General features: G+C 43.4%; 1 protein-coding gene across 2 annotated transcripts in view; it reads left to right on the top strand.

The window, feature by feature from the left end:
- Positions 1-5,799: 5,799 nt before the first annotated feature.
- pex5lb (peroxisomal biogenesis factor 5-like b) overlaps positions 5,800-27,430 on the top strand; it is a 137,062-nt gene continuing 115,431 nt past the window's right edge. For both annotated transcript variants that reach the window (XM_041841508.2, XM_041841507.2), the window contains exon 1: positions 5,800-6,243. In XM_041841508.2, coding sequence (XP_041697442.1) covers positions 6,229-6,243 — 15 coding nt within the window. In that variant the 5' untranslated portion in view covers positions 5,800-6,228. The remainder of the gene's footprint in view (positions 6,244-27,430) is intronic.

The following is a 27,430-nucleotide window of genomic DNA, read 5'->3' as shown; positions in this document are numbered from 1 at the left end:
ACACTTTTAAAAAAAAGGTGCTATCTAGAGCCTAAAAAGGTTCTCCGGCTGTCCCCATAGGAGAACCCTTTCAAGAACCCTTTTTGATTCCAGGTCGAACCCTTTTGGTTCCAGGGATAACTATTTTGGGTTCCATGTAGAACCCTTTCACAGAGGGTTCTACATGGAAGTCAAAAGGGTTCTACATGGAACCAAAAAGGGTGGACCTAGAACCAAAAAGGGTTCTCCAATGGGTACGGCCAAAGAACCCTTTTGGAACCCTTTTTTTCAAAGCGTGTACAGCACAAACAGATTTGGGAACAAGCTAATGCGATGAGAGTTGAGAGTTAAAGAAATACGAGATGGAGGCTCAGTTTTGTGGGATTTGCATGCCTTGACCCTGTTTCGAGATTATGGACTACATAATCTGCATAATGTGCCAAATAGCATGCTATCTGTGAGGAGTTCAACCAACCTCATTACTCTAATGTGGTATGTGGGGGGAAACAGTTACCGCCTGGAGATGAATAGATAACAAGCCTGAGATGAAGCGCTGATTAGGGCTAAAATAGCTGTCAAAACTCAGGCTAATCAATCACAATAACAACCCTGCCGGAGCCTATGGCAGCAGTGGGTTTCAATGGTTTTTAGTGCAGGTCCAAAGTGCACTGTCTGGGATATGTCAGTTGTATAGGACCTATGCTATTATACTGTACAACCTTCACAACCTATACTGTTGGTCCTGTTACCCAGATATTTGGTGACACGTGAGTATATTTTGTATAGTTTTATTTACAAGGAGGATTTATAAATATACTGTATGTTATATCTTAATTTTTTTCTACAGAGCTCCATCCTTCGTTTCCTACCTGGGGAAACCTTCACTGGTCCTGGATCAGAATGTTGGAGTACAGATTAACAAAGGCAAAGGGGGCTAGGTTTGAAGATAGAGATGCAGCCATGATGTAGTGCAGTTCAGTGGCGTGTATTCATAGATACCAAGGGAAGACAGGCTCCACCAAAAAATATACAAAAAATGTAACACAAAAACAATATTTTGTTTCTCTGTGTTTCATAATTTTCCTTCAATTCGCAAGAGTCTGAATGTATCTCACTGGAGAAAGCATCCGAGCGAGTGAAACAGCACCCCTCTGTCTCAGTATGTGTAGCCCATGTTTCTGTCTGACCAAAAAGTTTAGGACATTGTTGCTGCCCGTAGCATTTAATTCAATAACTAGGGAAGCCAGCAAGCATTTGGTCTCCCTTGATAACAAAAATATTATAAAATATAGCCAATCAACTTTGAGCTAAACTGAGTGAGCTCAAATGTGAATGGTCCTGGCGCACCAAAAGAAAGTGTCAAGAGAAGCCAATTTGGAAATGGCTTCACACAAATCACATAACATCGAAAGCAAAATGTAATTGACAGAAAAAATTTGAATTGTTGCATCTCGTTGTGTCATTGTCCTCCGGTGGCTAGCTAGCTAGCTAAAATCGACCCTTTCCTAAATTAGCCATGGATGGAGATAGGGATTTGGACTTTTACTTAATTCTCTGTACTGGCCAATGATTATAAAGGCGATTCTTTGTGCCCCTAGCCTGAGAGGATGGAAGTTCAATATGTAGCTAGATGTAGTAGGCTAATGTTAACTAGCTGGCTCATCTTTGCCCATGAAAGGAAGTTAGGCTAGTGAGCAAGCATTTTAGCCAGGTAACCTAGGACAACAAAAACTAAAAGCGTGTACTCTCTGAAAGAGAGGAGGATGGCATTGCCGTTCCTCTACAAGTAGGGTGGGTCAACATGTTTTTTCTACTTGCCCGCACGCGCACACACACACACACACACACACACACACACACACACACGAGTCTTGTATAAGTAACCTTGTGGGGACACACAATTCAGTCCCATTCAAAATCCTATTTTCCCTAACCCTTACCCTAACCCTAACCCTAACCTTAACCTTAACCCTAACCTTAACCCTAACACTAATTCTAACCTTAACCGTAAACCCCCTAGAAATATAATTTTACCTTGTGGGGACTAACAAAATATGAACTAACAGGTTAAAGAGCAAACGATGCAATTATCACAACACATAGGTTGCAAAATAGTTTTTTTTCCTGGCTTGTCTTCCCTAGTGATTTTACCCACGCACCCCTACTGGTGTAGTTTGTGGGGAATTTGCTTCCTCCTCATAGCTAATTTTAGTAGCTCATACTGTAGCTCTATTCAGTTATTTTCTGTTTTCCCCCCAGTTCTTTCTATTTCATCACAGAACTGCTTCTTCTAACGAGTTGCTCTATCACTCACTTAGAAAATCAATTTATGTCTGAATTCGGTCCGATTCTGATGCGTAAAACAAATGTCAACAAAAGGTCACGAGAAGCCTCAAAAAAGCAATAACCCTGTGGGCACAAACTGGTTGAATCAATGTTGTATCAATGTAATTTGTCAACATATTGTGATGTGGAATCTATGTGGAAAATACACAGATCTTTAACGTTTTATCCACTATCAGAAAAAAACAATAGGCTGGGCAGCACCTTCTACTGGAGAGTTAATATATCTACATTTTAGTCATTTAGCAGACACTCTTATCCAGAGCAACTTACAGTTAGTGAGTGCATACATTATTTTTGTTATTTTTCATACTGGCCCCCTGCAGGAATCGAACCCACAACCCTGGCGTTGCAAACACCATGCTCTACCAACTGAGCTACATCCCTGCCGGCCATTCCCTCCTCTACCCTGGACCAATTGTGCGCTGCCCCATGGGTCTCCTGGTCACGGCCGGCTACAACAGAGCCTGGATTCGAACCAGGATCTCTAGTGGCACAGACCACTGCGCCACTCGAGAGTACAGCTATCCATTTGGTCTCTCCATCTGGAGACCTGAATCCAACATAAGCAATTATTAATTTGTGGACAAACTGGATATTGAATTGTGTTTGGTTCTCAACGCAACCAAATATCATTTGAAGGAGATGTATCTTCTGCTTTGATAGTTCAATCTGTGCCACTGACTTAGTCTGGCTTTATTTCCAGTTTGTCTACAAATTAATAATTGATATGTTGGATTCACGTCTCCATCTCAACTTTAAATGCACTTTAAATAAATATTATTCTTCAACCATTTTTGTTGAGATGGAGATGTGAATCCAACATATAAATTATTCATTTGTAGACAAACTGGAATTAAACCCTAAATCAGTGGCACAGAAGATACATCTCCTTCAAATGTTGATATTTGTTTGCGTTGACAACCAAACACAATTCAATATCACTTTTGCAATACAGTAAATAGTAGGGCCGGGACAATAGCATTATCGCGATAGTCGTTAGTATCGTGGCAAAGAAACAAAACACGAAGCAGATTTGACTTCTTTAGGAAAACAGCCCTAATGTTGGAAACAAACATCATTATGTTGTCATCCAGACCTGCATTTATTTGTTTTCCAAGCTGTAGCACACAATATTTTACATACAGCTTGTTTTTAAAGGACCAAAGGGTCCGCTTGCTTCGTGTTTTCATTTTTGCCGTGGAAAAAATATTGCGATACTGGTATCGTCACAGCCCTAGAAAATAGCCTATTAACTTGTCGACAAGTTAATAAACAAATTCTATGTTGGATTCACGTCTCCAACTAAACCAAAAATTAAAGTTAAAGAATAGGATTAAGCCAGTGGCTCAGATGAAACTATGAAAGCATTAGATACATCTTTTAAATGTTGATATTTGGCTGTGTTGTCAACCAAACACAATTCAATATTACTTTTGTATAGCCAAAAGTTAAGGCTATCTTACAAACTAATGTAACAGTATTTATTCAACACATCCATGGCCACATTGAGGTTACTGTAACTATAAATGTCTTCTTATGTAATGATACAAAGCGTGCATGTTCAACATAGCATGCAAAGGTCGCAGGTCTGTGGAAATCTTCACAATTGCTATAATAATCTGTGCAGAATCTCGAACAGTATTGATCACTTGCACTATGTACTTTTAATGTAATCTCAACTGCAATCCAGGTCATTTGGTTGTGCTATTAGATGAAGCACAGTGATAACACATACATTTGTATAAATACAAAATATTTGACATTGTATTCTCATTTGAACTTTGTTGTGCTTTTAAATGTTTGAAAGCGCAGTGATAACACATTTAGATGACAACTAAACCAAAAATCAGACATTGTTTTCCCATTAGAATTTGGTTGTGCTTTTAGATTGTTGAAATCATAGTAATAACACATTGGGAATTCAACAAACTTTCTTTTTAAATGGGTGACTAAAGATTGAAATCTTATTGATCAATGTCTCAACCAAATATTATCCCAATTGATGTGCCCAGTGGGAAAGCTCCTTTCTCTGTAAACACACTAAAATTGGATTTCTGACGTTGGTGACTGGTGACCAGTTTTTCGGCCACACCATCTGGGGATGAGATTGTCTCGCTGTATATGGGGGAACAAAATATCAAATGTCAGTAATTGAATGATAATCCTAATCCCAAACTGAAATTTGTCTGTAATCCAGAGGTCTCTGTTCCAAGTGAAGAGACTCGCCCCAATCCAGTCTGCTGCCTTGGTAGTCTTTGACGAAAATAGATATTTCAACAAAGGTCTATTAATGTCATACATAGAAAATGTGATAATGTTGTGTTGTATTATGTGTTGTAGATGTGGGAGTGTTTTAGGTCAGTAAAAGCTTAATGAAGAGGTTATATGGTCCGGTTTCCCGGAAACAGATTAAGCCTAGTTCTGGACTATAAAGAACTGTCAATGTAGAATCTCTATCGAAATAGCTTTTTGTCCAGGACTAAGCTTAATTTGTGTCAGGGAAACCGCCCTTATAAGCGCTAATGTACTGTTGTGTATAAATCTGCATTGAATAAGTAACTCCACCTCCATCAGGATCACCTGGAGTAATATAAGGCATGCGAACAGTTGTCTTTTTGAGCCTATAAATCAACAACACAAAACCATCTTCCTTCCTAAGTATAATGATGTGGGCAAATATGGGTCAATAGGGTCTTTAGTCATTGATACAGGAAGTGTAAACATGTATTTTCTACGCAGATGAAGTGAAAAAATGTCATAGTCTAGAGAGGCATAACATGAACACGCAACAACAGGAAGAATAGCTGCTGCTTCGGCAAAAGCTAATGGGGATCCGAAGAATAAACCAAGATATGCCAACATATTATGCAAATACAGAGAGCACATTTTCATTATGATAAATTCAATTCAATTAAATACATGCCACATCAGTATTCACTGGGATGCCTGATATTCTCTTGCCACTGCACAAGGAGATCTTATACAGTAAATAATTCTGCAGTGAAAATCGCAGGGGACCGAATGAATAGGGAAAGTACATTTCTCAGTTCAATGGACTTAGACTGTTTCCTATTCTTGTCTGAGCAAATTGGGGCATGGTTGCCTGCCTGCTCTCCACTGTTGCATGTTTTGGCTAAGTTAAGATCTCAGCTGCTGCCAACAAGGACTCAATTGATTAGGCTGCCTCAGTTGAGAGGTTGATTTATGATTCTTAATGTTATTTCACTCAAACCTAACTCTTTATCACTTCTGGTAGACTAGTGGAAAATTACATAGAGCAAAATAGAAGAATGTCATTTTTGGGGGGTAAAAACAACTGTGAGCGGGAATTGTTATGAAATGTCATAAAATATTAATGTTGCCGCGTCTTATCAAAAGAGCATCTCGGGGTTAACGACATCTCACGTTGATTCAGCCTGTATTCTCGTTCATTTCGGGAGGGCACGTGAGCCGACGAGTAGGCTAGAGCGAGCGCGCTGGCTCTTCAGGGGATGGGACAACGGAAGCTCCGTTCATTCTTCCCTCGAAAGAAGATGTGGTCAAGCGCAATTCTGCTGCAATTTTGAAGCAAATCCTATTTAGAATTGTGTAAATATTGGGAACATGACCCAGGCCCCTTTCAGAATCAATACGTTAGTTTGTGATAATAATTTGGCTGGTTGGAGAAACGCCGATCGTTGACTAGTGGTTTGAGAAACGCCGATCGTTGACTAGTGGTCCGGGACCTCTCGTCACCAATGGGGTAGCAGCTAGCTGGATACGAAAACAGAGCCTCAACTCCGTGTTCAGTCCCAGAGCAAGGGACAGCTCATCGCCTGTCGAAGCCTTCTGTGGTGAAAAGGTTCAGCAACCAAGTGCTGAACTAGCCTATTCGACTTCAACAATCCTCCTATTTGACTGAATATGTACCAGGTGCAGGTAAGCTTACGATTTTAAAAGCAGTCTTCCAAAAGCCAGTTTTTCACGCCATAATATGACATGTGTAGGCTACATAACCTAGAAAAAACGATGTGATTATATAGCCTACAGACTGCTTGAGGACATTTTATGGAAGTAAATTGAATTACTCTACATTTTTTTGTGCGAACAAAAGATGAATGAAGATAGGAATTAAGTGGTTTTTGCAAGCGTGATAAAACATTAACATACACTGTGTTCAAAACATTAGGAACACCTGCGCTTTCCATGACAGACTGACCAGGTGAAAGCTATGATCCCTTATTGATGTCACTTGTTAAATCCATTTCAATCAGTGTAGATGAAGGGGAGGAGACCTGTTTAAAGAAGGATTTTTAAGCCTTCAGACATGGATTGTGTATGTGTGCCATTGAGGATGAATGGGCAAGACAACAGATTTGAGTCTTTGAACGGGGTATGGTAGTAGGTGCCAAGCATACTGGTTTGTGTCAAGAACTGCAACGCTGCTGGGTTTTTCATGCTCAACAGTTTCTCTTGTGTATCAAGAATGGTCCACCACCATCAGCCAACTTAACACAACTGTGGGAAGCATTGGAGTCAACATGGGCCAGCATCCCTGTGGAAGGCTTTCGAGACTTTGTAGAGTCCATGCCCGACAAATTGAGGCTGTTCTGAGGGCAAAGGGGGGTGCAACTCAATATTAGGAAGCTGTTCCTAATGTTTTGTACACTGTCTATATGAACCAGCCACAGAATGCCCACATAACCTTACATTTACATTACATTTTAGTCATTTAGCAGACGCTCTTATCCAGAGCGACTTACAGTTAGTGAGTGCATACATGATTTTTATTTTTTCATACTGGCCCCCCGTGGGAATCGAACCCACAACCCTGGCGTTGCAAACGCCATGCTCTATCAACTGAGTGAGACAAACTTGTCTTTTAGTGATTTAAACTCCGGTTTAACATGCTGTTCTCTGGATTGAGTGAGTCATGATTTGGTTTCTAGTAGTGGACCACTTCACAACATCCTAAGGTAAGCTATCATGACTGTGCCTGTGAAAAGTAGTACTCACTTATACAGTGCATTCGGAAAGTATTCAGACCCCTTTACTTTTTCCACATTTTGTTACGTTACAGCCTTATTCTAAAATTGATGAAATTGATTTTTTTCCTCATCAATCTACACACACTACCCCATAATGACAAAGCAAAAACAGTTTTTTGTTGTTGTTGAAATGTTTGCTTATTTATTAAAAATACAAAACTGAAATATCACATTTACATAAGTATTCAGACCCTTTACTCAGTACTTTGTTGAAGCACCTTTGGCAGCGATTACAGACTTGAGTCTTCTTGGGTATGATGCTACAAGCTTGGCACACCTGTATTTGGGGAGTTTCTCCCATTCTTCTCTGCAGATCCTCTCAAGCTCTGTCAGGTTGGATGGAGCGCGCCGCTGCACAGTTATTTTCAGGTCTCGTCAGAGGTGTTAGATCGAGTTCAAGTCCGGGCTCTGGCTGGGCCACTCAGCCAGAGTGGCTTCCATCTGGCCACTCTACCATAAAGACCTGATTGGTGGAGTGCTGCAGATATGGTTGTCCTTTCTGAAAGGTTCTCCCATCTCCACAGAGGAACTTTGGAGCGGTGTCAGAGTGACCATCGGGTTCTTGGTCACCTCCCTGACCAAGGCGATTCTCCCCCGATTGCTCAGTTTGGCCGGGCGGCCAGCTCTAGGAAGAGTCTTGGTGGTTCCAGACCTCTTCCATTTAAGAATGATGGAGGCCACTGTGTTCTTGGGGACCTTCAATGCTGCAGAAATGTTTTGGTACCCTTCCCCAGATCTGTTCCTCGACACAATCCTGTCTCGGAGCTCTACGGACAATTCCTTCGACCTCATGGCTTGGCTTTTATATAGACAGTTGTGTGCCTTTCCAAATCATGTCCAATCAATTGAATTTACCACAGGTGGACTTCAATCAAGTTGTAGAAACATCAAGGATGATCAATGGAAACAGGATGCACCTGAGCTCAATTTCGAGTCTCATAGCAAAGGGTCTGAATACGTATGTAAATAAGGTAACTGTTTTTGCTTTGTCATTATGGGGTATTGTGTGTAGATTTTACTTATTATTTAAAATCCATTTTAGAATAAGGCTGTAACGTAACAAAACGTGGAAAAAGTTAAGTGATCTGAATCCTTTCAAAATGCACTGTATATCCGCTTTTCTGAAAATAAAGCAACCCTTACATACTGATTTCACAGGTACTTCACTTTAAGCCTTTTTTAGATCATCCTTTTAGCTGCACTATGTGCTCTAATCTTTTAAAAGCATTCTGACAAGGCAAAGACTTACACTGGATAAGAATTATCTTGAGTAACGATCCCTGACTGAATATGATGAATAAGTTCGCAAACATGATAGGTGGGCAGCATTTGATTTTATGCCCGTTGGAAGATTCCAAGGAAGTGCATTTTTCGTCACTCTTGTATTGCTACACATCATCTAGTAGCCTTCTATATCGCAATGCTCCTCGAACCATGCGGAGGCAAAAAAGATGACGGGACACTATTTGGCAGCCATCAAGTTTTATCTCACTAACATGAATACTCAATGCACAGTATACTGATGCAATGTCAGGGTGGAAGGGCAAATACACCTGAGTACTGAGAAGAGACACTAAGTGAGAACCTTGAAGCCAGTGCCTGTATTCTTTGTGAATACGGGCCAGAAGTACTGTTGAATTTTTTGAAACCAGATGAGTGGAATCTCAGTACAATCAGTGAAGGTAATCAATTACTTAAACCCCCCCTCATGCAGACATTAATTTTATTTTTAAAGCATCACTGTATGTCTAAGTCACCGTTTGTTTATTTCATGAAAATAACTCCAAATATATTTTTTGTTATTTCCCTGAGCGTCTTTTTGCCATTGTAATTCTCAGTCTGATTGTGTGGGCGTATTGATACAAATTTAAATATATTTACATACACAGCCCTGATTGGCGGATAGGATCGTCTAGACCAGGGGTACTCAATTCTTACCCTACGAGGTCCTGAGCTTGCTGGTTTTCTGTTCTACCTGATAATTAATTGCACACATCTGGTGTCCCTGGTCTAAATCAGTCCCTGATTGGAACAATGGAAAAATGCAGTGGAACTATCTTCGAGGCCCAGAGTTGAGTTTGAGGGGTCTAGACTTTACCCCTTCAAAGTAGGAGAATCCATATGAAAATAAAAGATGACTGGTCATTGGTAAGAATAATCAGATCAGATTGTGATGTCATGATCTGGGCCAAAAACTCATCCCACCTGAACAGGCTGAAATTCCAGGCATTTTTTTCAAACAGCTCTTACACAAAACGGCATTATCACCATTTTCATAATTTCAGAGTGTTATTTAGACCTCATATTGTGGAAATCTAATTTTTTTTAAACAGGAAAATCACGGTTTTTGACTGCACTGCCCCTTTAACTACCAGGAAGAGAAGAAGTACTCTGGAGTACTCTGGACCTCAAGGCTCGGCTTTGAGTAACCCTGCCCAAAGAAGTGGTGGTGCATAATCTGCACAACACAACTTTCACTGGTGCTTCTTCTGTACTATGTAATGGAAAGTTAGAGAGGAACAATGAGAATCTATATTACTGAAGTATTTCATTTCTGATCATGGTGAAAATTCAAAATGGAGAATGTTTCACTTCTTACATGCACTTGAATGGGTGTATTGACCCAGGGCAGGCATGTAGGCTATTTTTTTCCTCTCTATACTATAGAATGGATGCGAAATAACCTGTCTGTGTATGTTTTCCTGTTCAGTCCCCCTAGATTGATCTGTTCCTTTACCTCACATGGCTGTATGTCATGTAGGTCTGACCGATAGCTATTCTATACACATAGAAGTCTGTCTCTCTGTCATCTGTAACGGAAGAAGCATTGGCTGCATACTTGTCCATTTCCATCAGTGTCAAACTCTGGCCTTCGAGGGTTGGTGATGTATAGATTGCACTGTTAAAATGAAGCGCTTTGTAAGACCAAAACTAGTGGCAACTGCGGTGCCACAGACTTGAAGGAGACAACCTTAACTATGCTGGAGTTTTGAAACGCATCATCCTGAGATGTTTTGAAACATTAAATGGTTTGTTGTAACACTACTAAATCAAGTGTTGTGCAACACCTTGCCAGGGACTGGAAGCACTAACAGAAAAAATTTAACTTTTTTTGTTTCGAGTCCCGTTTAGTGCAGAATTAGATGCCTTCTCTTTTGGTGTCGTTTCCTCTCTCTAAAGCTTCTTAACACCAGTATGATGTTTTTATTCATGTCTAGTGTAGAATTAGATCCCTTTTTCTGAAGTCTCTTATTGTTTAATATTGTTTTATGTATTTGATCATTTGCCATTTTATACCATTTTGGCAGGTATTGTCAAGCACGGTGTTCAAACCACCAGCACTAACTGGAGGTTGAACTGCAAGATTTGAGGATTCTGCACTTGCCTCTTCTGTTGACAATCGTGAATGTGGGAATGGGTGCTGTCCTCATTGAGTGTCAATTTGCCTGACGGTTTTGGTATCCGTTCATCATTATCCATTACACCTCATCGCACAACAAGCTTAATACTAATATATAAATATACTTTTCTAGTCTACAAATGTTGAATTACTCACAATCCTCTAAAAACAGAGTTACGTGGCAAGATAGGAAATGCAAGGTGATTAGTTTAATCACTATTTTCTCTCTTTGGTTCTCCTCATGAAATACACTTACATTTTGAGCAACATATTAATAAGTTGGATTTATTCATACATTCTTTTTGGTAAATAAAATTAACAAATCATTGAAATGACTTGCACACATTTAAAAAATATATATTTTGGGGGGTATTTGGACACTTTATTGAGACAGTTTTGAAATGACAGAGGGGTACAGATAGGTTGGGGAAACGATTGAAGGGTTGGAGCAGGGAATTTAACCCCGGTCAATGGTTGGAGTGGGGAATTTAACCCCGGTCTTCAGTAGGGAGAGAGGTGAAGTGTCTAAGCCAGGTGCGTTACCGCTAGACCACGGGCTCTGCACGACGTGCATTCATTTGTATTTATTTATTTTATTTTAATTTTTTTGTCAATTTCAATTCACCCCAGAATAATTTCTTGCTGTGTGGTTGAGTGGGTAAAATTCCAACAATGTGCCATCTTACTACCCCTCCTGTTTCCAATCTGTCTAAATAAAGCATTGAAAAAATAAAGGTGGAATTCCACAAAAAAAGATTCTCCATAGGCCCTTATCATCAGTCAATATTTAGGCTATATACCATTTGCATTTCTAAACCATTGATTGTATGAGAAACATTGTTTTTGTGTTTTGATGCTGCCTTTTACATGCACTGAATCCCCTGAAAGTGTTTTCACAACACTCTTAAAAACACCAATATTCAGGTTGAAGAACCACTTTGTGTTTCAGAGTACTTCATTTCTGTTTTAAAACACATGCTGTGTATAAAAGCACTACATTGGGTTTTACATTCAAACACCCTCCAAACACCAGATCTCAGCTTAGGTGCACTACTTTTCATGGTTTCATTACACAATCATGGGGTTTTGAGACTTTTTATTTTACTTTTAAGAGGCAAAGGGAGAGCACGACACAACAGCTGAAGTTGGCTATTTTTGTGGGCTGAAGAATGAGCTTTAGGGGGAGAAAAGATGGTGAGACCCAGCTTAACTCATAAATGTCCTCCCTCCTGCAGTTTATGGCTCGAGGTTGATTTGACCCAGCGCTTTGATAGGAATTTAATGGCCATGTCAAGGTGGTGCCCCTGAAGAGAAAACAATTGTGAAAATAAAAAGGTGCGGGCGGCACAATGTGCTAAAAGCGTTTAACTTAGGCTAAACAATTAATGATTTTTCAGCTAAAGTTAAACAATTAATGATTTTTCAGCTAAATGGCCATATTGGTGACTCAACGAGTCGGAGGTCCAGTCCTTGTGCCTGGCTGGGTCTTGCTGGTGCTTTTAAAGGGTAGGTTGACTTTTTAGATATTCATGGTTTTTTCAGACAGTTTTTAAGTCCTGGATTCAGATTTGTTTAAATAGCCATAGCTAAAGTTTTTATTTTTTATTTTTTTATTTAACCTTTATTTAACAAGGTAAAAACCCATTGAGGTTAAAAACGTATTTTGCGAGGGCGACCTGGCAAGAAGGCAATACAGGGAAATAGCAGTGTGTACATAAAATACAAAATACTCACAAAAGACAGTGTTACAGATACATTTGAAGATTACAAACAACTGGCGCTGTCAAAAACAGTGTCGTCGATCAGAGTCTTAAAAACAGCCAAGGACACTAACTCCCTAACTTTAATATATTTTAAAGCATGTTCTAGGATGAAGGGGCATTATGGGAAAAATATTGTTTCCCCATCTCAGTTCTAGCCTTAGGAACAGACAAGGAAAGCAGCTAAAATGTAATGTAAAATGCAAATGTGAACAAAGACTGTTGAGTGACTGATCTGGTCAGCAAGGAACAGAGATGCAAAGGAACTTGCCCTATCAATGCTTTGTACACAAAAGTGTAATAATGCTTTAGCCTCCTGGTGGAGAGAAAGGTCCATTGCACCATTGTATACAAATCACAGTGATGGGTGAGAGATCTAGCATTTGTAATGCATCTTAAAGCACCATGATACACTGTGTCCAGAGTTTTTAAGGTACTTGCTGAGGCCTGCATATAGACAATATCAGCATAATCCAGCACCGGTAAAAAAGTGCTTTGAACAAGATCCTTTTTGACCAACAGAAAGTTAGTCACCACCTAACCAAAACACAATAGGGGTGATAAGGGCATGGTTTGCATTTTAAAAATTGTATAGACAAATCATGATTCGAAGTTACTAAGATGTGATTAGGCCACACATTTGGAACATGCAAACCATATGCCTCTATCCTAACTGTCTAAAAGGTGAACCTACCCTTTAAATGTCTCTGTGCATTTGTAGACCACCAGAATGATTTGAGGTGAAAACACAGCTTCAAAGAAAACAACCAATACGACCAGAACACACTATGATTTGCGGTCTCTCTGAATGTTCAGATAAGAAAATGGACAGCGAAAATGCTCCATCCACAACTACGTGCTGTTAAGTGCATTGGGACTCCGTAATTTGTTCCCAGAGGTCTCAATCTTTAAAACTGTGGGACAATACAATGTGGTTCCACTTGACTGTTCAGCCAATGCTAAGTTAACCCTTTTCATACCTGCGCTGAGGAAAAATCACTTTGACCAATCTCTGATTTAAACTAGTAAAGCATAACACTTAAAGAAAATGTTCACACAATCTAACCAGCATCCAGTCTGACACGTCATTGTTCAGAGGTTTGATGTTATTGATTGGCTGTTTCAAAGCTGTTGAACAATAATATATAAGGTTGCTTGTATTCTGGGCAGTGCTTGAAGTGAAACTAATATCATTATGTAGGATTAACATGCTATAAATGTGTTATAAACACAATCTCCGTCTTGAATTATGTCATTTATGGTCATGGAAAACTGAGAATGCCATCTTTGTCAAACTGAAGGTTAGTGTCATGTAGTGATTTTGGAGCAACGGAAGCTTGCATCTGTGCACATGAACCTAACCATCCTAATGGAAGATACACATAGTCAAGCTCTGGCTTAAGTGCTAAGTCCCACTAATGACATTGTGGCCTCTGAAAGATAACGCAACGTCAATGTTTGCTTTTCTTTTTTCATAGGGAATTAAGCGCAGCGATATCAGGATTTTCAGTCCATGTTAAGAAACTGGATAAAACAACTACATTTATACAAAAGCAATGGCACAACATAATTTGGAAGCCCTCACTTGATACGAAAGGGTGAGACCTTTATGACAGTGATTTATGAAGTTATATTGAATAAGTGGACTTAATCAAATTGGGATATTGTGTTATTACAGGATCATACATCACTTGTATCAATGTGTGGTTGTGCTTCCATTTTGTGTGATGCCGTGTGCTTATTTGGATAGAGAGCGAGATGGACAGAGTGAGAGAAAGAGGAGTGAGGGGGAGCCAGAGAGGTGCTGTCTAAAGGAAAGGTTGTATCGCAACCATAGACCTGTGGATCGATTGGAATCGGTTGCTGAACCTCAGATTACCCGATGATAGACTAATAGGAAATGTGTGTGAAAAAACGGTTGGCTGGTACCCATCTGAGCGGTCGGCTGTGAATGCCCTCACCCGCTAGTACACTTGAGCTGATTAACTTAGGTTCTGGCCCTCTACAGGATGTCTGGTAAGAACAAGGCAGATTATTCTCCTTTCAGGGGTTTATTCCTTTTTCTTCTTCACCAACATACATTAGGTACATTTACATTTACATTTTAGTCATTTAGCAGACGCTCTTATCCAGAGCGACTTACAGGAGCAATTAGGGTTAAGTGCCTTGCTCAAGGGCACATTAACGTCATTTAGCAGACGCTCTTAGCCAGAGCGACTCACAAATTGGTGCGTTCACCCTATAGCCAGTGGGATAACCACTTTACAATTGGGGGTAGAAGGATTCCTTTATCCTATCCCAGGTATTCCTTAAAGAGGTGGGGTTTCAAATGTCTCCGGAAGGTGGTGAGTGACTCCGCTGTCCTGGCGTCGTGAGGGAGCTTGTTCCACCATTGGGGTGCCAGAGCAGCGAACAGTTTTGACTGGGCTGAGCGGGAACTATGCTTCCGCAGAGGAAGGGGAGCCAGCAGGCCAGAGGTGGATGAGCGCAATGCCCTCGTTTGGGTGTAGGGACTGATCAGAGCCTGAAGGTACAGAGGTGCCGTTCCCCTCACTGCTCCATAGGCAAGCACCATGGTCTTGTAGCGGATGCGAGCTTCAACTGGAAGCCAGTGGAGTGTGCGGAGGAGGGGGTGACGTGAGAGAACTTGGGAAGGTTGAACACCAGACGGGCTGCGGCATTCTGGATGAGTTGTAGGGGTTTAATGGCACAGGCAGGGAGGCCAGCCAACAGCGAGTTGCAGTAGTCCAGACGGGAGATGACAAGTGCCTGGATTAGGACCTGTGCCGCTTCCTGTGTAAGGCAGGGTCGCACTCTCCGAATGTTGTAGAGCATGAACCTGCAGGAGCGGGTCACCGCCTTGATGTTGGCGGAGAACGACAGGGTGTTGTCCAGGGTCACGCCTAGGCTCTTCGCACTCTGGGAGGAGGACACAGCGGAGTTGTCAACCGTGATGGCGAGATCATGGAACGGGCAGTCCTTCCCCGGGAGGAAGAGCAGCTCCGTCTTGCCAGGGTTCAGCTTGAGGTGGTGATCCGTCATCCATACTGATATGTCTGCCAGACATGCAGAGATGCGATTCGCCACCTGGTTATCAGAAGGGGGAAAGGAGAAGATTAGTTGTGTATCGTCAGCGTAGCAATGATAGGAGAGACCATGTGAGGATATGACAGAGCCAAGTGACTTGGTGTATAGGGAGAAAAGGAGAGGGCCAGAACTGAGCCTTGGGGGACACCAGTGGTGAGAGCACGTGGTGCGGGAGACAGCTTCTCGCCACGCCACTTGGTAGGAGCGACCGGTCAGGTAGGACGCAATCCAGGAGTGAGCCGCGCCGAGATGCCCAGCTCGGAGAGGGTGGAGAGGGAGGATCTGATGGTTCACAGTATCAAAGGCAGCAGACAGGTCTAGAAGGACAAGAGCAGAGGAGAGAGAGTTAGCTTTAGCAGTGCGGAGAGTCTCCGTGACACAGAGGAGAGAGCAGTCTCAGTTGAATGACCAGTCCTGAAACCTGATTGGTTTGGATCAAGAAGGTCATTCTGAGAGAGATAGCAAGAGAGTTGGCTAAAGACGGCACGCTCAATAGTTTTGGAAAGAAAAGAGAGAAGGGATACTGGTCTGTAGTTGTTGACATCAGTGGGGTTCGAGTGTTGGTTTTTTGAGAAGGGGAGCAACTCTCGCTCTCTTGAAGACGGAAGGGACATGGCCGGCGGTCAAGGATGAGTTGATCAGCGAGGTGAGGTAGGGGAGAAGGTCACCGGAGATGGTCTGGAGAAGGGAGGAGGGGATGGGGTCAAGCGGGCAGGTTGTTGGGCGGCCTGCAGTCACAAGTCGCAGGATTTTATCTGGAGAGAGAGGGGAGAAAGAAGTCAAAGCATAGGGGTAGGGCAGTGTGAGCAGGACCAGCAGTGTCATTAGACTTAACAAACGAGGATCGGATGTCGTCAACCTTCTTTTCAAAGTGGTTGACGAAGTCATCCACAGAGAGAGAGGGGGGGATTCAGGAGGGAGGAAAATGTGGCAAAAGAGCTTCCTAGGGTTAGAGGCAGATGCTTGGAATTTAGAGTGGTAGAAGGTGGCCTTAGCAGCAGAAACAGATGAAGAAAATGTAGAGAGGAGGGAGTGAAAAGATGCCAGGTCGGTAGGGGAGTTTAGTTTTCTTCCATTTCCGCTCGCTGCCCGGAGCTCTGTTCTGTGAGCTCGCAGTGAGTCATCAAGCCACGGAGCTGGAGGGGGAGGACCGAGCCGGCCGGGAGGATAGGGGACACAGAGAGTCAAAGGATGCAGAAAGGGAGGAGAGGAGGGTTGAGGAGGCAGAATCAGGAGATTGGAGGGAGAAGGATTGAGCAGAGGGAAGAGATGATAGGATGGAAGAGGAGAGAGTAGTGGGAGAGAGAGAGCGAAGGTTGCGGCGGCGCATTACCATCTGTGTAGGGGCAGAGTGAGTAGTGTGGGAGGAGAGCGAGAGAGAAAAGGAAACAAAGTAGTGGTCGGAGACTTGGAGGGGAGTTGCAGTGAGATTAGTAGAGGAGCAGCATCTAGTGAAGATGAGGTCAAGCGTATTGCCTGCCTTGTGAGTAGGGGGGACGGTGAGAGGGTGAGGTCAAAAGAGGAGAGGAGTGAAAGAAGGAGGCAGAGAGAAATGAGTCAAACGTGGACATAGGGAGGTTGAAATCCCCCAAAACTGTGAGGGGGTGAGCCATCCTCAGGAAAGGAACTTATCAAGGCGTCAAGCTCGTTGATGAACTCTCCAAGGGAACCTGGAGGGCGATAGATGACAAGGATATTAAGCTTAAATGGGCTAGTGACTGTGACAGCATGGAATTCAAATGAGGAGATAGACAGATGGGTTAGGGGAAAAATTGAGAATGTCCACTTGGGAGAGATGAGGATTCCTGTACCACCACCCCTCTGACCAGATGCTCTTGGGGTATGCGAGAACACATGGTCGGACGAGGAGAGAGCAGTAGGAGTAGCCGTGTTTTCAGTGGTGATCCATGTTTCCGTCAGCGCCAGGAAGTCGAGGGACTGGAGGTTGGCATAGGCTGGGATGAAGTCAGCTTTGTTGGCAGCAGAATGGCAGTTCCAGAGGCTGCCTGCGACCTGGAACTCCAGGTGAGGGGTGCGTGCAGGGACCACCAGGTTAGAACACACAGACACACTTGGAATTACTTGGAATATTACTTGTTGTGAACTGTTGTAGTTAGTTTTGATGCACAGGGGAGAGCAGCGAAGGGACCGGACAAGAGCGAGTCCTAGAGGGGCAGCTGATAGCCAGTGTCACTCTAGAGCAGTGTTTCCCAACTACTCGAATACCCCCAACAGTACACATTTTTGTTGTAGCCCCAGACAAGCACACCTGAATCAACTTGTCAACTAATCATCATGCCCTCAATGAGTTGAATCAGGTGAGTTACAACAAAAATGTGTGATGTTGGACGTACTCGAGGACTGGAGTTGGGAAACAATGCTCTGGAGAACCATGGGGGCCAGGAAGGTGCCGGCACCAACGCACGTAAGGAGCTTAGGGACCGCCCCATGAGGGAGGTGCACAGAGATGTGGAGACAGTCCTGGGCCGCCCCATGGAACGCCACAGGGGAGGCGGAGGATCCTCTAACTCAGCTGGTGCATGACTGCTGGGGCCCATCCGTGGGCGCTGAGTAAGATGCCGGAGGCTGGCCACAGCTTAAGGAGGTGGCTCACGTACTGTTGCATAGGAAGGCGATGGCTACCATGGTGGAGCAGGTGGGGACCCCTGGGCGAGGCATATCAGGGATCCAGGGGCAGGAAACGGTGGGTCCCCCAAGTCAGGGGGCTGAGGGCCTAGCAGGGAAAGAAACAAGCTGACTAGGGAACTTGATGCCTGGCATTAGGACAGGCGAATGGGTGTCGGCGTGGGGGCTATGAACTGGCTAGGGGCAGAGACTGCAGACCTAGAGGGGCCGATAACTCAGAGCATAGCGGGACAGGAGACTGGGCTTGTAGCAATGAGGGAGCTGACTGCTTGCCGACTGAGGCTGGGTGTCTCGGACCAACTGAGGGCAGAGGCTGTGGACCTAGTATGGCAGTGAACCTAAAGTATGGCGGAGTAGTGGACTGAGGGCCGATTAGGGCTGGAGACAGCAAAACTAGAACGGCTGAAGTCTGGGAGCCTAGTGCTGATAACGTTGGGCCTGGCAGGGAAACTGGATCTGGGCCTGTCAGGGGAACTGACTCGAGAGAGCGGGAGAGCTCTGGGCCTCCTGGAGAGACTGGTAATTCTGAGCCTAGCGGGTCAGGAACCTGATGATGACCTGGTGCTAGACCCGGAGGGTCGACTAGGTCTGGAGACAGCAGACCTAGTACAGCTGAAGACTGAGGACCTAGTGCTAGGGACTCAGGGTCGACGAGGGCTGAGGACTGAGAACCTAGTGGCACAAACCTGGGGCATAGTAGGGCAGGAAGCTCTAAATCTGGCGGACTAGGCAACTGCCTACCAAATAAGGCAGGTGATTGTTATCTGAGCAGGACAGGAGACTGCAGACAGAGGGGGGCAGGATATACTGGACCTACCGGGAAGGCCACTCCTGCGTTATCTTGGCTGTGTGCTTAGGGCTGTTGGTGAACCTTCAACCCAGTAAGGTCCTGAGCGCTCTGGAGCAGGTTTTCATCAAGGATCTCTCTGTACTTTGCTCCGTTCATCTTTCCCTCGATCCTGACTAGACTCCCAGTCCCTACCGCTGAAAAACATCCCGCATGATGCTGCCACTATGCTTCACCTTAGGGATGGTGCCAGGTTACCTCCAGACTTGACGCTTGGCATTCAGGCCAAAGAGTTCAATCTTGGTTTCTCATGGTCTGAGAGTCCTTTAGGTGCCTTTTGGGAAACTCCATGCGGGCTGTCATGTGCCTTTTACTGAGGAGTGGCTTCCGTCTTGGCACTCTACCATAAAGGCCTGATTTGGTGGAGTGCTGCAGAGATGGTTGTCCTTCTGGAAGGTTCTCCCATCTCTACAGAGGAACTCTGGAGCTCTGTCAGACTGACCATTGGGTTCTTGGTCTCCTCCCTGACCAAGGCGCTTCTCCCCCGATTGCTCAGTTTGGCCGGGCGGCCAGCTCTAGGAAGAGTCTTGGTGTTTCCAAACTTCTTCCATTTAAGAATGATGGATGATGGAGGCCACTGTGTTCTTGGGGACCTTCAATGCTGCAGAAATGTTTTGGTACCCTTCGCCAGATCTGTGCCTCGACACAATCCTTTCTCTGAGCTCTACGGACAATTCCTTTGACCGCATGGCTTGGTTTTTGTTCTGACATGCGCTGTCAACTGTGGGACCTTATATAGACAGGTGTGTGCCTTTCCAAATCATGTCAAATCAATTGAATTTACCACAGGTGGACTCCAATCAAGTTGTAGAAACATCTCAAGGATGATCAATGGAAACAGGATGCACCTGATCTCAATTTTGAGTCTCATAGCAAAGGGTCTGAATCCTTATGGACAGTGCCTTGCAAAAGTATTAATCCCCCTTGGCGTTTTTCCTATTTTGTTGTATTACAACCTGTAATTTAAATTGATTTTTATTTGGATTTCATGTAATAGACATACACAAAATAGTCCAAATTGGTGAAGTGAAATGAAAAAAATAACTTGTTTCAATGAATTCAAAAATATATATAACGGAAAACTGGTGCATGCATATTTATTCACCCCCTTTGCTGTGAAGCCCCTAAATAAGATCTGGTGCATCCAATTACCTTCAGAAGTCACATAATTAGTTAAATAAAGTTCACCTGTGTGCATTCTAAGTGTCACATGATCTGTCACATGATCTCAGTGTGTATATATACACCTGTTCTGAAAGGCCCCAGAGTCTGCAACACCACTAAGCAAGGGGCACCACCAAGCAAGCGGCACCATGAAGACCAAGGAGCTCTCCAAACAGGTCAGGGACAAAGTTGTGGAGAAGTACAGATCAGGGTTGGGTTATAAAAAAATATCAGAAACTTTGAACATCACACGGAGCACCACCGTTATTAAAAAATGGAAAGAAAATGGCACCACAACAAACCTGCCAAGAGAGGGCCCCCACCAAAACTCACGGACCAGGCAAAGAGGGCATTAATCAGAGGCAACAAAGAGACTAAAGATAATCCTGAAGGAGCTGTAAAGCAAAGATTGGAGTATCTGTCCATGGGACCACTTTAAGCCGTACACTCCACAGAGCTGGGCTTTACGGAAGAGTGGCCAGAAATAGTCCGGGTAGCCATGATTTGCTGTTCAGGAGTCTTATGCCTTGGGGGTAGAAGCTGTAGAAGCCTTTTGGACCTAGACTTGGCGCTCCGGTACCGCTTGCCGTGCGGAAGCAGAAAGAACAGTCTATGACTAGGGTGGCTGGAGTCTTTGATACTTTTTAGGGCCTTCCTCTGACACCGCCTGGTATAGAGGTCCTGGATTGCAGGAAGTTTGGCCCCAGTGATGTACTGGGCCGAATGCACTACCCTCTGTAGTGCCTTGCGGTCAGAGGCTGAGCAGTTGCCATACCAGGCGGTGATGCAACCAGTCATGATGCTCTCGATGGTGCAGCTGTAGAACATTGAGGATCTGAGGACCCATGCCAAATCTTTTCAGTCTCCTGATGGGGAATAGGCTTTGTCGTGCCCTCTTCACGACTGTCCTGGTGTGTTTGGACCATGATAGTTTATGGACACCAAGGAACTTGAAGCTCTCAACCTGTTCCACTACAGCCCCTTCGATGAGAATGGGGGCATGCTCAGTCCTCTTTTTTCCCCCTGTAGTCCACAATCATCTTCTTTGTCTTGATCACGTTGAGGGAGAGGTTGTTATCCTGGCACCACACGGCCAGGTCTCTGACCTCCTCCCTATATGCTGTCTCATCATTGTCGGTGATCAGGCCTAACACTGTTGTGTCGTCGGCAAACTTAATGATGGTGTTGGAGTCGTGCCTGTCCATGCAGTCATGGGTGAACAGGGAGTACAGGAGGGGACTGAGCATGCACCCCTGAGGGGCCCCCGTGTTGAGGATCAGCGTGGCAGACGTGTTGTTACCTACCCTTACCACCTGGGGGCGGCCCATCAGGAAGTCCAGGATCCAGTTGCAGATGGAGGTGTTTAGTCCCAGGGTCCTTAGCTTAGTGATGAGCTTTGAGGGCACTATGGTGTTGAACGCTGAGCTGTAGTCAATGAATAGCATTCTCACGTAGGTGTTCCTCTTGTCCAGTTGGGAATGGGCAGTGTGGACTGAAATAGAGATTGCATCATCTGTGGATCTGTTGGGGCGGTATGCAAATTGAAGTGGGTCTAGGGTTTCTGGGATAATGGTGTTGATGTGAGCCATGACCAGCCTTTGAAAGTACTTCATGGCTACAGACGTGAGTGCTACGGGTCGGTAGTCATTTAAGCAGGTTATCTTAGTGTTCTTGGGCACAGGGACTATGGTGGTCTGCTTGAAATATGTTGGTATTACAGACTCAGTCAGGGACAGGTTGAAAAAGTCAGTGAAGAGACTTGCCAGTTGGTCAGCGCATGCTCGGAGTACACGTCCTGGGAATCCGTCTGGCCCTGCGGCCTTGTGAATGTTGACCGACTTAAAAGTCTTACTCACGTCGGCTACAGAGAGCTTGATCACATAGTCATCCGGAACAGCTGATGCTCTCATGCATGCTTCAGTGTTGCTTGCCTCGAAGTGAGCATAGACGTGATTTAGCTCATCTGGTAGGCTTGTGTCACTGGGCAGCTCACGGCTGTGCTTCCCTTTTGTAGTCTGTAATAGTTTTCAAGCCCTGCCACATCCGACGAGCGTCAGAGCCGGTGTAATCTTAGTCCTGTATTGACTCTTTGCCTGTTTGATGGTTCGTCGGAGGGCATAGCAGGATTTCTTATGTAGCTTAGCATCTGCGTCATCTGACCACTTCCTTATTAACCGAGTCACTGGTGCTTCCTGCTTTAGTTTTAGCTTATAAGCAGGAATCAGTAGGATAGAGTTATGGTCAGATTTGCCAAATGGAGGGCGAGGGAGAGCTTTGTACGCGTCTTTGTGTGTGGAGTAAAGGTGGTCTAGAGTTTTTTTCCCTCTCGTTGCACATTTAACATGCTGGTAGAAATTAGGTCGAACGGATTTAAGTTTCCCTGCATTAAAGTCCCCGGCCACTAGGAGCACTGCCTCTGGGTGTGCGTTTTCCTGTTTACTTATGGCCTTATACAGCTCATTGAGTGCAATCTTAGTGCCTGCATCGGTTTGTGGTGGTAAATAGACAGCTATGAAAAATATAGATGAAAACTATCTTGGTAAATAGTGTGGTCTACAGCTTATCATGAGATACTTTACCTCAGGCGAGCAAAACCTTGAGACTTCCTTAGTATTACATTTTATGCACCAGCTGTTGTTTACAAATATACACAGACTGCCACCTCTTGTCACCTCTTGTCTTACCTAAGTCAGCCTTTCTATCCTGCCGATGTAGCGTATATCCCGCCAGCTGTATGTTATTCATGTCGTCGTTCAGCCACGACTCGGTGAAACATAAGATATTACAGTTTTTAATGTCCCGTTGGTAGGATAACCGTAATCTTAGGTCGCCTAATTTATTTTCAAATGATTGAAGATTGGCTAATAGGATTGATGGAAGAGGCAGTTTACTCGCTCGCCGTCGGATCCTTACAAGGCACCCCGACCTACGTCCACGATATCTCCATCTCTTTCTAATCAATTTTAGAATAAGGCTGTAACGTAACAAAATGAGGAAAAAGTCAAGGGGTCTGAATACTTTCTGTAGATGCTGTATTCTATTTTATTGAACAGAAGTGCCTCATCCTCTGATGCGTTGAGACGTGTTTGGGAGAGAGACATTGGACATGCATTCAGTGAGGAAGAATGGACTTCTATCTGCGAAAGGGTCTACCCCAAATGCACCTCCATAATCATTTGGGGTAGACCCTTTCAATTTTGCTGTATGCCATGGGCTCTGCAACCCTGTTCCTGCAGCTACCCAATGCTTAATTTGGGAAACCAATCGCAATCTTTTCGGGAACATCGATAGTAGCATGTTTTCACAACAAAACATATTTCATTAAACTGTTGACAGCCCCTCTCTCTGCGCGCTGAATAAAGGAATGAAGGGGAGAGGGGAGGACATGGAAACGCATGATGGTGAGATATTCTGTAGCTAAAGGTAATGTCAGCCTATTAATTATGAACATATAGAAATTGCCCTATTACTAGGCTATTCAAAATCAAATACAAATTCACTGTATTTGTAGGCTAACTCTAAATTTGTTTAAGACCAGTTATGTGCCAAATATATCTTAAATTAGTATGTTTTTCTGCCATGTGTAATATGCGGTAGGCTATGTATTGTATAACGGCACAATCATTATTTATAATTCTGGTGGGGTTTTTCGGGCTTGGGCTCTTATATAGGCCTATGATATGTGTCGTGACGTGACTTACTTTAATGTATGACTGTTATTTATCGAATCACCTATGTTTAATATTCACTCGATTAAATGAATCATGTAACAATTAACTCATTAGGACTTTGGGGCACCATGGCAGAAGTTGTTTAACGAGTTACCATCTCCCGAATTAAACTCTTAGAAGATATATGTTATATATATTGATAAGTCACTTATTAAATAATTACTTCTTATCAGTCTCATTCTGAATGTCACATAATCCTTGAACCTGCAAGAACCCTAACCTTATTGATGAATGGGGCGGCAGGTAGCTTAGTGGTTAAGAGCGTTGTGCCAGTAACCAAAAGGTCGCTGCTTCTAATCCCCGAGCCGACTAGGTGAAAAATCTGTCGATTTGCCCTTGAGCAAGGCACTTAACCCTAATTGCTCCTGTAAGTCGCTCTGGATAAGAGCGTCTGCTAAATGACTAAAATACACAAATTGGCTTAATTATTTATTTACTAACTAACTAACTAAATAATAACAATACAAACACACATACAGTTGAAGTCGGAAGTTTACATACACCTTAGCCAAATACATTTAAACTCAGTTTTTCACAATTCCTGACATTTAATCCTAGTAAAAATTCCCTGTTTTAGGTCAGTTAGGATCACCACTTTATTTTAAGAATGTGAAATGTCAGAATAATAGTAGAGAGAATGATATACAGTGGGGAAAAAAAGTATTTAGTCAGCCACCAATTGTGCAAGTTCTCCCACTTAAAAAGATGAGAGAGGCCTGTAATTTTCATAATTTGCAAATAAATTCATAAAAAATCCTACAATGTGATTTTCTGGATTCTTTTTTCTCATTTTGTCTGTCATAGTTGACGTGTACCTATGATGAAAATTACAGGCCTCATCTTTTTAAGTGGGAGAACTTGCACAATTGGTGGCTGACTAAATACTTTTTTCCCCCACTGTATTACAGCTTTTATTTCTTTCATCACATTCCCAGTGGGTCAGAAGTTTACATACACTCAATTAGTATTTGGTAGCATTGCCTTTAAATTGTTTAACCTGGGTAAAACGTTTCGGGTAGCCTTCCACTAACTTCCCACAATAAGTTGGGTGAATTTTGTCCTATTCCTCCTGACAAAGCTGGTGTGACTGAGTCAGGTTTGTAGGCCTCCTTGCTCGCACACGCCTTTTCAGTTCTGCCCAAAAAGTTTCTATAGGATTGAGGTCAGGGCTTTGTGATGGACACTCTAATACCTTGAATTTGTTGTCCTTAAGCCATTTTGCCACAACATTGGAAGTATGCTTGGGGTCATTGTCCATTTGGAAGACCCATTTGCGACCAAGCTTTAGCTTCCTGACTGATGTCTTGAGATGTTGCTTCAATATATCCACATAATTTTCCTTCCTCATGATGCCATCTATTTTGTGAAGTGCACCAGTCCCTCTTGCAGCAAAGCACCCCCACAGCATGATGCTGCCACCCCCGTGCTTCACAGTTGGGATGGTGTTCTCCGGCTTGCAAGCATCCCCCTTTTTCCTCCAAACATAACGATGGTCATTATGGCCAAACAGTTCTATCTAGTTTCATCAGACCAGAGGACATTTCTCCAAAAAGTAAGACCTTTGTCCCCATGTGCAGTTGCAAACCGTAGTCTGGCTTTTTTATGGTGGTTTTGGAGCAGTGGCTTCTTCCTTGCTGAGCGGCCTTTCAAGTTATGTCGATATAGGACTTGTTTCCTGTGGATATAGATACTTTTGTACCTGTTTCCTCCAGCATCTTCACAAGGTCCTTTGCTGTTGTTCTGGGATTTATTTGCTTTTTTCGCACCAAAGTACGTTCATCTCTAGGAGACAGAACGCGTCTCCTTCCTGAGCGGTATGACGGCTGCGTGGTCCCATGGTGTTTATACTTGCATACTATTGTTTGTACAGATGAACGTGGTACCTTCAGGCGTTTGGAAATTGCTCCCAAGGATGAACCAGACTTGTGGAGGTCTTTTTGTTCTGAGGTCTTGGCTGATTTATTTTGATTTTCCCATGATGTCAAGCAAAGAGGCACTGAGTTTGAAGGTAGGCCTTGAAATACATCCACAGGGACACCTCCAATTGACTCAAATGATGTAAATTAGCCTATCAGAAGCTTCTAAAGCCATGACATCATTTTCTGGAATTTTCCAAGCTGTTTAAAGGCACAGTCAACTTAGTGTATGTGAACTTCTGACACACTGGAATTGTAATACAGTTAATTATAAGTGAAATAATCTGTCTGTAACAATTGTTGGAAATATTACTTGTGCACAAAGTAGATGTCCTAACCGACTTGCCAAAACGATAGTTTGTTAACCAGACATTTGTGGAGTGGTTGAAAAACGAGTTTTAATGACTTCAACCTAAGTGTATGTAAACTTCCGACTTCAACTGTAGGTTATTGATTACTAACGTAATACAATGAAAACAGGTCCCTAGTGGACTGGACTAACATTAGCATGAATGCTTGGGTAGTGGAGGGGTCAGAATGGAAGGGAGAGACAGAGATTCAAACTATCGTAGTTACTTTGGAGACTATGTTCACAGTAATCATAATACTTATGCAACCTAATAGCGCTCCTTCGGATTAGAAATGCAACGTATTTACGGGTAACTGTCCTCGAGAGTTGAGTTGATGATGTAGGACTCTGGTTTGCCCACCAGAGATCCAATGTTCTTGGTAGAGTTTCTGGTCGTAGTGGTGGTTAGCATGGATACTTCAGATGTACCTGCGGTTGTCTGAGAGGGATTGTCCTCTATCTTGTGTCTTGAGATAGACGACTATACAGTGAGGGAAAAAAGTATTTGATCCCCTGCTGATTTTGTACATTTGCCCACTGACAAAGAAATTATCAGTCTATAATTTTAATGGTAGGTTTATTTGAACAGTGAGAGACAGAATAACAACAAAAAAATCCAGAAAAACGCATGTCAAAAATGTTATCAATTGATTTGCATTTTAATGAGGGAAATAGGTATTTGACCCCCTCTCAATCAGAAAGATTTCTGGCTCCCAGGTGTCTTTTATACAGGTAACGAGCTGAGATTAGGAGCACACTCTTAAAGGGAGTGCTCCTAATCTCAGTTTGTTATCTGTATAAAAGACACCTGTCCACAGAAGCAATCAATCAATCAGATTCCAAACTCTCCACCATGGCCAAGACCAAAGAGCTCTCCAAGGATGTCAGGGACAAGATTGTAGACCTACACAAGGCTGGAATGGGCTACAAGACCATCGCCAAGCAGCTTGGTGAGAAGGTGACAACAGTTGGTGCCATTATTCGCACATGGAAGAAACACAAAAGAACTGTCAATCTCCCTCGGCCTGGGGCTCCATGCAAGATCTCACCTCGTGGAGTTGCAATGATCATGAGAACGGTGAGGAATCAGCCCAGAACTACACGGGAGGATCTTGTCAATGATCTCAAGGCAGCTGGGTCCATAGTCACCAAGAAAACAATTGGTAACACACTACGCC

Source organism: Coregonus clupeaformis, unplaced genomic scaffold, assembly GCF_020615455.1.
Source record: "Coregonus clupeaformis isolate EN_2021a unplaced genomic scaffold, ASM2061545v1 scaf0349, whole genome shotgun sequence".
Lineage (NCBI taxonomy): Eukaryota > Metazoa > Chordata > Actinopteri > Salmoniformes > Salmonidae > Coregonus > Coregonus clupeaformis.
This window is presented reverse-complemented; position numbering and strand designations above follow the sequence as displayed.